At 30.1% G+C, this 16,021-nt stretch overlaps 1 protein-coding gene across 1 annotated transcript in view; it reads left to right on the top strand.

Moving 5' to 3' along the window:
* Window positions 1–2,159: 2,159 nt before the first annotated feature.
* Window positions 2,160–16,021, top strand: part of LOC111680070 (lachesin) — a 34,137-nt gene continuing 20,275 nt past the window's right edge. The window contains exon 1 of the mRNA XM_046954349.1: window positions 2,160–3,426. Within this exon, the coding sequence (XP_046810305.1) occupies window positions 2,856–3,426 (571 nt within the window). The 5' untranslated portion in view covers window positions 2,160–2,855. The remainder of the gene's footprint in view (window positions 3,427–16,021) is intronic.

The following is a 16,021-nucleotide window of genomic DNA, read 5'->3' as shown; positions in this document are numbered from 1 at the left end:
AGCACTATAAAAACGTTAATGGAAGGGTTTCCGAAAAGGGTTCAAAATTTCATCACTAGTGATTAAAACTATAATTTTTTTTTGTAAATTGTAATAATAATTTGAATCAAATAAAAAAAATAAAGCTGTAAGTTTAGTGGTTTCTTTTTTATAAACATATATGTATGTTAAGAATTTTTCGATCTCACTCCTTATTAGGTACTAATTTGGTAGAAATTCTCTTTAATCTTGAAGTTATTGTTTTCAAAGGTCTATCTACATATCTACATAAACTACTGCCAAAGGTTTAGAAATTACAGATTTATTCTCCTTTACCGAAATTTATAAAACTAGTTCAAATATTTCCTTTTTCCGAATTTAATAATGTACAACCAATGCCAAAATTCCCTCATCATTAAATATATTTAAGACTGCTACATTTATTTGCCTTATAGAGTATTAATAAGATAAAGGATTTTAAATCGTATATCCATTTATAGAAATGTACGCATGAATTACTTGTGATAACAATATTTGCTAAAAGTAAATTAAGGAAAAGATTAAACAAATGTTAATTCCTTAAATTCCCGTAAATATTAACATGTTCAAGCTAAATCTTTATCAACACTTAAAAACTACCTAAGATGATCGAAATAAAAACAAGTGTATTTCTTTTTTTGTTATTGTAAGGGTCAAGGTACATTTTATTTTCCCTATCGTAACACTTTTCAACGTAAAAATATGATAAATTTTCTTTTAATGACTAAACGGAACGACTAAAACTAAAAATAATATAAAATTATACTTGTGTTTATTTATTGCAACATCATAAACAAAAACATGATTTTTAAAAAGGTATAGTTCCAAGAATATAGTGTACCTGTTGTTAAAGAGAGAGAGAGAGAGAAAGAAAGGGAGAACAAGGAAAAATAACAATAACAATAGCCAGAAAATGATGAAAGCGAAATAAACAAAAAAATAAAATAAATAAAGTAAAGAAATTCAGTTATTATTTTTAAGTCTGAATTTAACTGGTCACTCTAATATTTAAACCGTGTTACCTGTATTATATGCAAAGCAACAATACATGCACAAAATGTACCCGGTGGGATTCACTACTCCACTTGAACTCGACTAACTAACTAACTAACTAACTAACTAACTAACTAACTAACTAACTAACTAACTAACTAACTAACTAAGTAAGTAAGTAACTAACTAACAAACTAACTAACAAGCTAGCTAACTAACTAACTAGCTAACTAACTTCTGACTAAGTAACTATTTATCTATCTATCAATCTATCTATCTATCTATCTATCTATCTATCTATCTATCTATCTATCTATCTATCTATCTATCTATCTATCTATCTATCTATCTATCTATCTATCTATCTATCTATCTATCTATCTATCTATCTATCTATCTATCTATCTATCTATCTATCTATCTATCTATCTATCTATCTATCTATCTATCTATCTATCTATCTATCTATCTATCTATTTATCGATATATCTAAATAACTATCGTTCAGTTTACAGTTCGCTTTTCAAATGCCATTTCCATACTCTTTCGTTACTTAAATACTCCAGAGAGATAGGGCGACACAAAGTCTTGTTCACAAACCTCACGACCTTCAACTCTCGGCCAATATCTCAACCCTATAACCGTTCTGATGTTGCAGAAGCCATCAACGAAGTCAAATCATATAAGACGAATGGCCCATGATAAAGCTGAAACAACTTGATATTTCTAATCTTACTCTTGAGGAACCCATCCTCTCCCTACTGCCATTCTGAAGACATCATACCCAATTTTTGTGAGAATTATGTGAGTGAATTTAGCCTTAATTCTATAACATTTTCTCCCTAGCTAATCTATTTCACTAATAATACATCTTCTCTCAAAACTTCATAATTCTACATCCTAGAATCTAGGACATTTTCACAGCATTTGAAAGTGGCAAAAAGAATCGGTCACTCATTAACGCTAGTCTGTTATAAATGTACATAAATATATATGTATGCATGTACATAGATTAATTGCTCTCTTGTACACACAAACACATACACACGCAACCATTTGCATGTGCACACACACAATTGAGCGCCATTTTTAATTTTAAACGAAATTTTAACGTTAGCTTCGTTAGACCAAAACAACATCAAAACAAATCATTCGCTAAGCAACATTCAACGGGTAAAGACGTTTTAAATACTTTAGTCGGTTAGTGATTGAGTTAGAGTTAGTGTGTGATGAGAACGCGAGTGTTTGGTCTGTAAAAAGAGTAACGGTTTAAACGAGTGTGTTTTTTTAACAAAAAACATATAGAGAAAACGAGAGCTTAACTTAAACTTGGCTTAAAGTAGAGTAACAAAAAAACGTTAAGGAATAAAATAGAGAGAAAATAAAGAAAAACAAGTCAAGTGTTTTAAAGTTTTAATTCAGTGTTTAAATCTAAATCTACACTTAACAGCAAACGTCAGAAAGAGAACAAGAAAATAAATAAAATAAACAGCAGCTTTTCTTAGAGTCGCTGCTTTTTTTTACAAAAATTCCTCTATTCTTCTATAAACTGAGATCAATTTGTTCGCATTTTTTTTATTGTCGGAGACGCAAAGTAACTTAAAGATACTATTAGTTCGAAATTGACTCTCCAAGAAGCAAGAATCTCAAGCTTAAATATAAAAAAGTTTATTAAGAGTTTCTTTACTTAAACGAAGCAACAAAAAGAAGTAAAAATCCCAAGCTTAGGGTGTGGTGAGCTTAGATATTATTGTATAAAAGAAATCAATTGAAATTAAATTTTCAATTATTTTCCACCGTTTTTAATTATATAATTAAATATAAAAAATACAAAAACAGACAAAATGTTTACAAGTAGAAAAAATTTACTTTGCACACAAATCACAACCACACAAATGTTCACCTACTTGGTGTTGCTGGTGACAATGTTGACATTTAAAGGCGCGCAGGCCCAAAGAACACCAACCATTTCGTATATAACCCAAGAACAGATTAAGGATATTGGGGGTACGGTAGAATTTGATTGTTCCGTACAATATGCAAAAGAATATTCCGTTATATGGACAAAAACCGATGGTGATTCTGTATTTCTTTCGACGGGCTCTACTTTAGTTATAAAAGATTCTCGCTTCTCGTTGCGTTACGATCCCAATTCATCAACCTATAAGCTACAAATTAAAGATATTCAAGAGACTGATGCTGGCACTTACACCTGTCAGGTGGTCATATCGGTTGTTCATAAAGTTACCGCTGATGTGAAATTATCGGTAAGACGTCCCCCTGTTATATCTGATAACTCTACACAATCTTTGGTCGCCAGCGAAGGCAGTGAAGTACAAATGGAATGCTATGCCAGTGGTTATCCAACACCATCAATTACTTGGCGTCGGGAAAATAATGCTATTTTACCAACTGGTAAGTTGAATGTGAAAAAAAAACATTATTATTTATAGTACATTATTTATTTATTAGAAAAAATGTAGGGTTTTGTGTGAAATAAGTTAGAAATAGTTAATGAGCAATGTGGTCATTTTAGCGGTTTTTTATTAAAAAAAAAACGTCAAGAATTTAATTTTTTTATAAAAATTTCAACATTGAATGAAGGGATCAGCCAAGTAAATCTTCCATCCTTCGCTTATGCGAAGGAGCACGAAGTAATCTTAAACCGGGAAAAAAAAAAAAAACATTGAATGAAATATTCTAAAATCTCATGGTATTAGAAAACAATAATAGTTTTAGAAACCTTGATGTGTTTCCTTTTTGTTCCGAAAGTACTTTATCCACACAATCGATATAAATAGGGACGCTATGGACAAAATCGTAAAAAATACCATTTTGGTATTAATTTTAAGTAATTGCGGTTATAGTCCAAATTTTTTTGAAAATTATTTTGGTTTAGATAAGTTTGTTGTAAAATTTAAGTCCATATTTTAATTAGTTTCAAAAATAAATCCATTTTAATCTAAGTCCTCTAAGGGTCAATCTTTAGGCGAAGGATTAGGGATTAAATTAAAATTAAACTTCAAAAGTTGTTTTTGAATACTCAATCAGCTAATTTTATTTGCTAGTTTAAGCAACCAATGGAGGTGGAAGAAATGCAAAAGTGTAAACAGCTGATGCCAAAAATATTGAATACAATTTTTATTAAAATTAACATTAAAATGTTTGATTCATTCGTAATTCAGCTCTGGGTGGAGGAAGACCGTCGTACGTCGTTGCCATTATCGCTTAAGGGTAATCCTTTTTGCTCTGCCTTCGAGATTTTTACGTTTCAAACCGCATTGGCCAAAGTGTAACGTCAGATAACTGTACCGAGTTACAGCTTTTTCTTGAGGTGCATGTTGATCATAATTTTTTTATGGTGGAGAACCAAAGAAAACTCAAATTTGTAATCTGGCCAGTTGTACTGGAAAAATTAGAGTGTTGGCGTTGTGAATCTTCGATTCGGCCAAGTCAGGTTTTAGCTACAGGAGTAGCTTGGCAAACTCAAAAAACAAACAGAATGTTTGATTTATCGATTAGTATAAATTTGTTTTAAATTAAAGTTTTCATTAATTTTCATATTACATCTACAATGGTCTTCTTCTTTTTTATAAAACATGCATTGTTTTGATAACAAACAGTGACGTTTTCTGTTGTTTTGTATGGCAACACTGTGAAGTTTAATTTTGTACTCAAAAACTTTAAGGGGATTAGTTAGTTAGTTAGTTAATTAGTTAGTTAGATAGTTTAAAAGAAGGATGTAAGTATATATATGTATATATAGGCCCCTATCAAGCCTGTTGTGCGCTCCTTAACCTATACCACAGGTGGGAATCGAACCCACCACCTCCGATATACCAGTCTAAAACAGTAACCACTAACCTACCGGAGACCAAGGGGATTAACTTCAGAATCAATACTGCAGATTAATTAATCTGATTATTAATTGGCATTTGATTGCCAACTTAGAAACCCGCTCTAAGCATTTTTAAATCTTATAGAATATCTGCCAATATTTAGTTAAATAGGAGTTGTGGAAGGCATTTAGGGCAAAATATCCCAAAAAAATATTTGAAATAAAAAAATTGATTTTATTAACTAGAAAAAAATTCAGATAAATTGTGCAACAAATGTTTTTTAATACGACTTAAAATCCAAATTACTATGTTGAGTCACTCACCCTCACAAAACAACTTGTTTTTTTAGAGAATCCCAAGAGAGCTAAGCAATATATCTTCTATATAATGCGCTCTCTCTCTGTCTCCCTTTCTCTGTCTCTTCATTGTAATAAACCAGTATTTTTCTATAATAAACTTGGCTTAAATACATTTTTCTTAATTCTCTTTTCATCTTCTTTATTACGCAAAAATTTACTGCATTTTTTATTTTGTTTTCTGGAGTCGCAATTCAGGTCTGAGTTGGGGAACAACTCTCGCGTCATCGTGATTATTTCTTAAACGCGTTCAGGCTTGTGTTTGTTGCCTGGCTTTCGACAGTTTTGCGTCTCGCTCGCACTGGTGTAATGTATTACTTCATGTAACTGTTCAAAGTTACATGTTGTCTACATTAACCTCGTGCTTTCGTTTTACCTCAAGTGAGGTTATGTTTTATTGGTGGAGACCATAGAATACTCAAACGTTTTTAACTGGTGGAGACCATAAAATACTCACGATATAACCTGGTGGAGACCATTTAAACTCAAATATATACTGGTGGAGACCATTAATACTTTTGATGAAATCAAGTCCGGATGCTCCAACTTCCTATATGAAGGTATAGGTCGGTTGGTGGGGTTTTCTCTGGACAAACGTGTGATAACCTGGCAATATGAGTGCTTGATGCACCGCCATCCTAATCAAAACCCAAAAAAAAAAAAAAATTTTGTTTTCTTTATTCGTTGATATTGTTAGCAACATTTTTTTTTATTTTTATATAAAAATAATTAATATTCTTTAGCAAGTTTGTAAAATTAAAATAATAAATTAAAATATAATGAAATTCGTTAGAAAAATTAAAAAAATAAACGTGAGATTATTTCTAATAAAAAAAAACACTTTTAAAAGCTTAAGTTTGTAATCAAACTTACGAAAAAAGTTTCTTTTGAGATAGATAATTAATTTTATGAAAGAATTGGGTTTTTTTAAAGAAGCCACAGAAAAGTGTTGAAAATTTATAATAAATCATTATTATTTATCATTTTACAATTTTCAATTTTAAACATTTTCCCATAACTCTAGTTTTTCTTAACTTTCATTTATCTTCCACAATGGACCAACAGGTGTAAATGTTATTTATTATTCTTTGTTTCTTTTTTGTCTACGTAATCTTCCTATTATAGATTATTTCCTTTACAATTGTTGTATATTTTTTATTCTTTTTTTTTGCTGTAAAACAGCCATTGTTATTGTTACCAGAAAAAAAACAGGTAGTAAAATGATACTATTTGTTTGGTCGATTTACAAAAGAAAAGGTGTTACCTTCTAAAGCAAAAGTTAATTAGCGAATTTTTGTCCAGTCATTATTGTCTAAATAACAACAACGTTTTTCATTAGGGTTTAACTATTTTTCTTTTGCATTATTTAATGTTAATTAATGATCTTTTGATTGTAATTACAGCTGCAATTGTTAAAATATTTCAACAGTTTGTTAAAAGGGAAATTTTAATGGTTATACGCAAGGGACTTAATAAAAATAATTATTAATTATATTATCATTATTTGGATTAGAGCAAGTTGCCGTTTATGCCAGAACGTTTATACAATAGCTACATACTACAGAGTTCGGTCAGTCATTAAACTGATCGGTGATCACCCATTTGACTTTGACGTTATTCTTATGAAATCGTATATTAAAGAATCTGATCGCTTTTGAGGTTTCTATTGACAATCAAAAGTTAGATCCTTTTAAACAGATCCTTTTACTAAGGCTTCAAAAGGTGATCAGTTTAAAATCTGGCAATTACTTTGACTTCATTCTCATGAAATCTTATACTAAATGACCCGATCGTTTTTGAGGTCAAACATTGGTCAAAAGTTAGATCATTTTAAATTGTTCAAATTGTTCGTTTTAGCGAATTCGGTCAGTTTTTAAACTGATCACCTATTGATATCTCTTTTAATTGATACAAACTTTGATGTCGTTCTCATGAAATCCTAAATTGAATAACCTGATCGCTTTTAATGTTTCTATAGACAATCAAAAATTAGTCAAAAGTTAGATACTTTTAAACAGACAATTTAACCTATTGATCATCTATTGCATACTCTTTCAATTTATATAAACTTTGACTTCATTCTCATGAAATCCTACATTGAATAACCTGATCGCTATTAAACTGATAATCTATAGATTACTCTTTCAATTGATATAAACTTTGACTTTATTCTCATGAAATCCTATATTGAATAATTTGATCACTTTTCAGGTTTCTGTTGACAATCATGCGTTAGTCAAAAGTTAGATCTTTTTAAACAGATAATTTTCCGTTGTATTTGGAAATAAAATCAATTAAATCGAGAGACTAAATTTATAACAATCTAAATATAATGTGTTTTCAGTTAGATCTTTCAATTGATATAAACTTTGACTTCATTCTCACGAAATCCTATATTGAATAACCTGATCTCTATTAAACTGATAATCTATAGATAACTCTTTTAATTGATATAAACTTTGACTTCATTCTCATGAAATTCTATATTGAATAATTTGATCGCTACCGGAGGCCAAGTTAGTGTAGCCTCCGGTAGGTAAGTGGTTAGTGTTCTAGTCTGGTAGACCGGAGGTGGTGGGTTCGATTCCTACTTGTGGCACTGCTTAAGGAGCGCACGATAGGCCTGATAGAGGCCTAGGTGTTTTTCTTCGGATTTGATGTATATATACATCCTCCTTTCAAACTAACTAACTAGATCCATTTAAAGATGTGATGTTTTGTTATACATATATGAAAAAACAAATACATTTGTTTCAATCAAAGGTCTACTTTCTCTAGATTGCAGATAAGCTCTTTAAAAAATGTTCAAAATGTCTTAATACCTTTACCTTTCCGACATCTTCATCTTGTACACAAATGACTATTGTTGATATTTCGACTGCATAACTCATACGCCTTGAGTTTTTTTTGCCGCATTAAGGACTTGTTAGTGGTGTGAAAGGACGCCATAAGTATGTTTTTATTAAAATCCCTTGGGGCTCATGCACTTTAGCTTTACAACTAATGATTTTACACGACTAAGAATAAACCAAAAATGCAAAATAAACAAAAGATTTTCTTTAAAAAAAGAACAAATAAATGTAAGATTAAAGAAGGTGACTTGGGTCAAATGTTATCTTTAAACTTATAGGTTTCAGTAAATTTAATTCAAATTTAAAGTTCAACACACGTTTCAACAAAAATCCCCTGATAATTTAACATCTTTAACTTATGGCAGTAAATACTTATTTTCTCAAAATTATCTGCGCTACAAAATCAAATTGAAACCGTTAAATTATTTACGTTTAACACTTAAAGAAAATCACACAATTCACAGCAGCGCTGACAGCTGCTAACAGCTCTGCTTAAGTGTATGATTATTGCTATAGCGAACGCCATCAAACCTTTTGAAAAATCAAACAACAACCAACAAAACATTTTACATGAAAATTATTCTGGCAAAAGCTTTACAAAAGTTTATTTTTCTCGCCCCATTATAACAGAAAATAAAATCAGTTTCACACTTTACATGCAGAAACTCTTTGTTTTAGACTTCTTTTTCTTCTAAAGAAAAAAAAAGAAAATAATAAGAAATGAAAATTTTTATATATTATTGAGAGTGTCCACAGAGAAGAAAGAAAGGACGGAAGGAAGGATGTGTTGTAGTATAAACAAATATATTACAAAGAAAATATCTCTTCTTTTTTAACTTTCATCCTCCTTCTCATCATCAGCATCTGCATCTTTAGGCTTGTATCATTATAAGTACAGGTCTACCAAAGTCTAAATGATGTTGATACGCGTTTGAGGATTCGACAACTTTAGCACGCGCAATTTGCTTCCGCATCTTGAAAATGTGCTCGTGTGTAAAAGACAAAAAATGGGTGGTTGCATTGGGTTGTATATACCTATACCTATGGTTTTTGTTGTTTTACTTTTTTATCCTTATATTACAATCAAATAAAAACAACGTTGTTGAACGACGACAATGTCTAAAGAAGAGCAATAACAAAGGCAAAAAAAAAAAACGGGAACACATATATGAAGTACATTATTAGAGTGCAGTGTTTCTTAAACTTTGAAAGGATAGTTTTTATTGATGCCTTAAATGGAAACCATTTTGCTATTCGAATTAATCTATTCGAGAAATGTCAAAAATTAAAAGTTCCCGACCCTAGAATGTTAAATCTGTGTTACATGGTTGTCAGATCTTACAACGTTGACAGAAAAAGCATTTCTTATAACCGTTACGTTCCTGGTTACGATCCTAGTATAACTTCAATATATGTATTTGACTTTGTTGAACAGTACAAGAACATAACCTATGATCTTGATAGCAACAAAACCCAGGGTTGGCATATGCTAAATACAGTCTGTCATACATACAAAAATAATAAGATTGGGAAACACTGTCTTAGACTTTAGTTAAACACATACAACAAATAAATACATACGTACATATCTACATAAAAACAAAAAGAAAGGGATAACAACAAACAAACAAACTGTTTTTTTGTGTTTTATTTTTTACATGCAGGCCCTGTTAATGCAAACAGTTTGCAACTAATGTAAACAAATCCAAACAAAAAACCCATAACGAATCCGTAACAAAAAGGATTCGTTACTTAAGCTACAAAAAGCCTTAACGCAGTGTTACGTTATACATACAAATGTTCTCTAACAGTCTCTTCTATAAATAATGACAAAAATCATGACTAAAACAAACAATGGTCTCTAACGAAAATATACACACATAACAAAAACAAATTTTATATGGCGGCATAAACGTAAAAAAACAACAAAAATATATACATAAATTACAAGGTACTAATAATAAGGTAACAAAACAAAACACTGAGAAAACGCCCGACGACTGACTGGTTACTATTGTGTGTGAAAAATAAACAAACATGCAGAGTTTGCAAACATTAACATGAACTTAAATGTAAAACTCCCCTTTAAAAAACTTAACCTCACCTCACTGTCTGGCATTTCCTTAAAAAACGAAACAAAACTCTTTCATGGTTTATTATGACAAATATAGGGGTCTTACCTCCCTCTCTCCCTCCCTGTGTGATGTTTTATTACAAAACAAAAAAAAACTGCATGCATTAAAAATAACTGTATCAAGGTCTCAGGGTTACAATTTCCCAAAAAAACAACAAAACAAATTTAAAACAAACTCTCATACTCATATGTGTTTATATGTAAGTATTACATACACCAAATAACAACAATACTCTTACGAATAACTGTAATTAACTGCAAACAAAATCAATTTGTTATTGTTACTCTTCTCTTTATGCTGCTCGCAGTTTTTTTAATTCAAAACAAAAAGTGCTTAATGAACAAGGTAATTCACAGAAAAAAAAACAAAAATTTTGACCTCCCATTCTCTTCAATTCGCATCCCCTCTTCCATCATACTATGTATGACGTTTGTTTACCCTTTTTTTATTGTTGTTGTTCAAGTGTAACTAAAAGTTCTTAAATTGCAGCTGTTTTTTATTTCTTGTGTGTTTTTTTTTAATTATTTAAATTTTTGTTGTTTTGTTTATAGAAATGCTGGTTCACGTGCTTCATGAGCTGTAAAATTGTAGACAATGCAAAAATTTATTTAGTATTTTAAATGTTGTTTTTTAAGTCAAGTGAGAAATTTTTTATTGTATGACTCAATACAAGAGCAATTGACATCTGTGGCTTAGATTTGGGTTTCAAAAGAAAAACTATTAGTCATCATTAGTATTGTTGATTCCAAGTTATGCTTTAATCAAGGTGTTGACAGAGACGAATAATGGAAAAATTGATCGCTTTGATTTGAATCTTATAAACAGCTTTTTATCTTGAATAACAAAATAGAATAGGGACAAGACTAGACAATAGGCTAGACTATAAACTAGATTATAGAGTAGACTACATACTAGACTATAGGCTAGGCTATAGACTAGACTATAGGCTAGAGTATAGACTAGACTAAAGACTAGACTATAGACTAGACTAGACTATAGACTAGACTATAGACTAGACTATAGACTAGACTATATACTAGACTATAGACTAGACTATAGACTAGACTATAGACTAGACTATAGACTAGACTATAGACTAGACTATAGACTAGACTATAGACTAGACTATAGACTAGACTATAAACTAGACTATAGACTAGACTATAGACTAGACTATAGACTAGACTATAGACTAGACTATAGACTAGACTATAGACTAGACTATAGACTAGACTATAGACTAGACTATAGACTAGACTATAGACTAGACTATAGACTAGACTATAGACTAGACTATGGACTAGACTATGGACTAGACTATGGACTAGACTATAGACTAGACTATAGACTAGACTATAGACTAGACTGTAGACTAGACTACAGACTAGACTATAGACTAGACTATAGATTAGACTATAGACTAGACTATAGACTAGACTATAGACTAGACTATAGACTAGACTATAGACTAGACTATAGACTAGACTATAGACTAGACTATAGACTAGACTATAGACTAGACTATAGACTAGACTATAGACTAGACTATAGACTAGACTATAGACTAGACTATAGACTAGACTATAGACTAGACTATAGACTAGACTATAGACTAGACTATAGACTAGACTATAGACTAGACTATAGACTAGACTATAGACTAGACTATAGACTAGACTATAGACTAGACTATAGACTAGACTATAGACTAGACTATAGACTAGACTATAGACTAGACTATAGACTAGACTATAGACTAGACTATAGACTAGACTATAGACTAGACTATAGACTAGACTATAGACTAGACTATAGACTAGACTATAGACTAGACTATAGACTAGACTATAGACTAGACTATAGACTAGACTATAGACTAGACTATAGACTAGACTATAGACTAGACTATAGACTAGACTATAGACTAGACTATAGACTAGACTATAGACTAGACTATAGACTAGACTATAGACTAGACTATGGACTAGACTATAGACTAGACTATAGACTAGACTATAGACTAGACTATAGACTAGACTATAGACTAGACTACAGACTAGACTATAGACTAGACTATAGACTAGACTATAGACTAGACTATAGACTAGACTATTCTAGACTAGACTAGACTATAGACTAGACTAGACTATAGACTAGACTATAGACTAGACTATAGACTAGACTAGACTAGACTATAGACTAGACTATAGACTAGACTATAGACAAGACTATAGACTAGACTATAGACTAGACTATAGACTTGACTATAGACTAGGCTATAGACTAGACCATAGACTTGACTATAGACTAGGCTATAGATAGGCAATAGATTAGGCTATAGAATAGACTATAGACTAGACTATAGATTAGGCTATATAATAGACTATATATTAGGCTATATAATAGACTATAGACAAGGTTATAGTTTAGACTATAGACTAATTTTGTTGCCATTCAAAAACAAAAATAACTTCCTTAGGGTTCTACAAACCCACTCCAGTAACTCTAGCTATTTTATGGAAATTTCAATAAATTCCATTTTTTTATAATAAGCAATTTAACAACTTCAAAACTCAATAATCCATAAAGAAATTAACAATTATTATGCTACTGTTTTCTACATATTCCAAAGGGAAGTAGCAATTGCTTTCAAAAAAATTCTTTAGAATCAATTTCAAATATTAATAAAATTTGAATAAATTTTACGGCATTTTAAGCAAAATTGTATAAATATTGAAAGTGAATATTTAAAGGAATAAAGAAAAAAAAAATATGTATTAAATGAATTTAAAATGAAGTCAAATGGAAAATAAGAAATTTTTAAAGAATATTAAATTATAACAACAATAATGCCAGAAAACATTAGGGTTAATAATATTGCCGAATTACAATACCTAACTAATACTTTTTGCTAAATAAAAGTTCAGCCCTTCATTTGGAAAGTATTGAACTTTCAACAGACAGTACTAATATTGTTTTAATATACTACATATTTATTTAAATTTACCAAACGCCATTTTTTATTCAAATATATCTTTCAAAGTGACAATAGTTTACCGGGTTTATTGTTGTCAAAAATATTTTTTTAAGGCTTTGGAAAAAGCCTCCTGTGTCTAAAGGCTACTGTTACATGTAACACAAATTCCAAACGGTAGATTTGTTTTACAGGATTAAAATAATTAAATGAAAATTCCCAACAATTTCTAAAGCAATTTAAATCTTTTTAACAAATTATAAACCAGAAAAAAAATACACTGAAAAGCAAACCCATTATTAAGTATTTAGGCATAAAAGTAGCAACCAATCAAAAATTTGACCAAACCCTAAAACTTACCCCCTCATATGACATAAATCTAACAGAGATAATCCTGTTTAACGAAAAGTGAAAACGGAAAATCTTTCTAAAAATTAACCCCCGTAAATTATTATTATCATTCTAAGATAAGGGAAAGAGAGTAAGTAGTAGACATATTAAAAATACAATTAGGCTTAAAATAATGATATGTACAACAGACGTGTAACAAATATTAATCCCGTTCTAATGCTTGAATATGTCTGTATGTCTTTTTCGATAGAAATTTACAACATAAATTCTAATAAATAATATAAAACATTCTAATATTTTGAGACCTAAACAAATATGTTGTTATTAAAGCCTTAAAATAAATAATCAAATAAATCATGCATGAATACTATGCTTACGCTTAACTATACAATATGTAATATCGGTCCCTGTCTGTGACCTGTCTAATATAACGTCTGCTGTTTGATTGGGTAAATAATAACCAACAAACGAGTTTTCTAACACTATTGTGTAAAAATACACACAAAAAAAAGCAAACAAATTTCAGAAATAGTAATTTTTCTAAAACTAGAAATTTTGTTTTACAATATTTATTTAGTGCAAAATATTTCTTTTAAACGTAAAAATAAAAAAAAAACAATATTTTACATATTTCAAATAATGTAAAACTATTTGAAAACCTATACCTAGGGCTAAAAAAGAAACAACCACAATCTGATGTTAGAAAGACAACAATAAGAAAAATTCTTCAGTTTAGTTATTGTAATAATCAGTCAAGAATACAAAACTGTATTAAGCCGAGTTGTGATGAAATGTTGGAAAAAAACTGTACTCGAGTTTAGTCAACTTTACAGGGTTCTTTTTCTTTAGGTTTTTGTTTAACTATGTATGTATGTTTGTTGTGTTGCAACAAGATTTTTTTTTTTATAAAAAATAATTGTAAATACAACAGCACATCAATGTTACCAATGTTTATACGTAGATACATATGTACATGTTGGTTTGGCATTGTAACATTTTTATTTTAGTTTTATTTCTGTCTGTTTAGATTTTGTTTTAAATTTTTCTTTTCTTTACATTTTTCTTTTTAATACCTGTTTCTTAGTAATAGTTTTTTTCTTATTTTATTTTTATAGTGTCTCCGTCTTAATATACCTCCGTTACTTTTATGTACTTTAAGTACTTAAAGGTATTTGTTGTTCTATGTGTTTTCTTTCTCTAACGATTTGACGTTAGCAACCTTAACTGAACAAGTTTCTTTAGTGTCTTGGTTTAAGTTTAAACTTAAACTTAAAAAAACTTAAACTTTAAAGCGTTTTTTAACGGGAGTTTTTGCGACAAACTTCGCCTTAGTTCTAGCAATTGTGTAGTTTCCAGGCTGTAATATATACTAGATTACAAACTAGTCTAAAGACTATATTCTAGACTATAGACTAAACTAAAGACTAGACTGTAGACTGGACTATAGAAATGACTATAGACTAGACTAAACTATAGAATAGACTATAGACTAAACTATAGAATAGACTATAGACTAAACTATGGACTAAACTGTAACATACTTTAGACTAAACTATAGACTAGACTATAGAGTAGACTGTAGACTAGACTGTAGATTAGTCTAAGTACAGTCTAGTCCATAGTTTTGTCTATAGTCTAGTCTTGTCTATAGCCTAGTCTATAGTCTATAGACTAAACTAAAGACTGGACTATAGAAATGACTATAGACTAGACTAAACTATAGAATAGACTATAGACTAAACTATAGAATAGACTATAGACTAAACTATGGACTAAACTGTAACATACTTTAGACTAAACTATAGACTAGACTATAGAGTAGACTGTAGACTAGACTGTAGATTAGTCTAAGTACAGTCTAGTCCATAGTTTTGTCTATAGTCTAGTCTTGTCTATAGCCTAGTCTATAGTCTATAGACTAAACTAAAGACTAGACTGTAGACTGGACTATAGAAATGACTATAGACTAGACTAAACTATAGAATAGACTATAGACTAAACTATAGAATAGACTATAGACTAAACTATGGACTAAACTGTAACATACTTTAGACTAAACTATAGACTAGACTATAGAGTAGACTGTAGACTAGACTGTAGATTAGTCTAAGTACAGTCTAGTCCATAGTTTTGTCTATAGTCTAGTCTTGTCTATAGCCTAGTCTATGGTCTAGTCTACAATCTAATATTCAATCTAGTATATATACTAAACTAAAGACTTGTCTACAGACTAAACTATAGACTAGACTATAGACTAGAATGTAGACCAAACTATTGGCTGGACTATAGACTAGGCTCTAGACTAGACTATATACCAAACAATAGACTAGATTGTAGACTAGACTATAGACTAGACTATAATATATACTAAACTATAGACTAGACTATAGACTTGACTATAGACTAAACTATAGACTAGACTATAGACTTGACTATAGACTAGACTATAGGCTAGACTATAGACTAGACTATAGACTATAGACTAGACTATAGACTAGACTAT

This window comes from Lucilia cuprina, chromosome 6 (genome assembly GCF_022045245.1).
Source record: "Lucilia cuprina isolate Lc7/37 chromosome 6, ASM2204524v1, whole genome shotgun sequence".
Classification (NCBI taxonomy): domain Eukaryota; kingdom Metazoa; phylum Arthropoda; class Insecta; order Diptera; family Calliphoridae; genus Lucilia; species Lucilia cuprina.
This window is presented reverse-complemented; position numbering and strand designations above follow the sequence as displayed.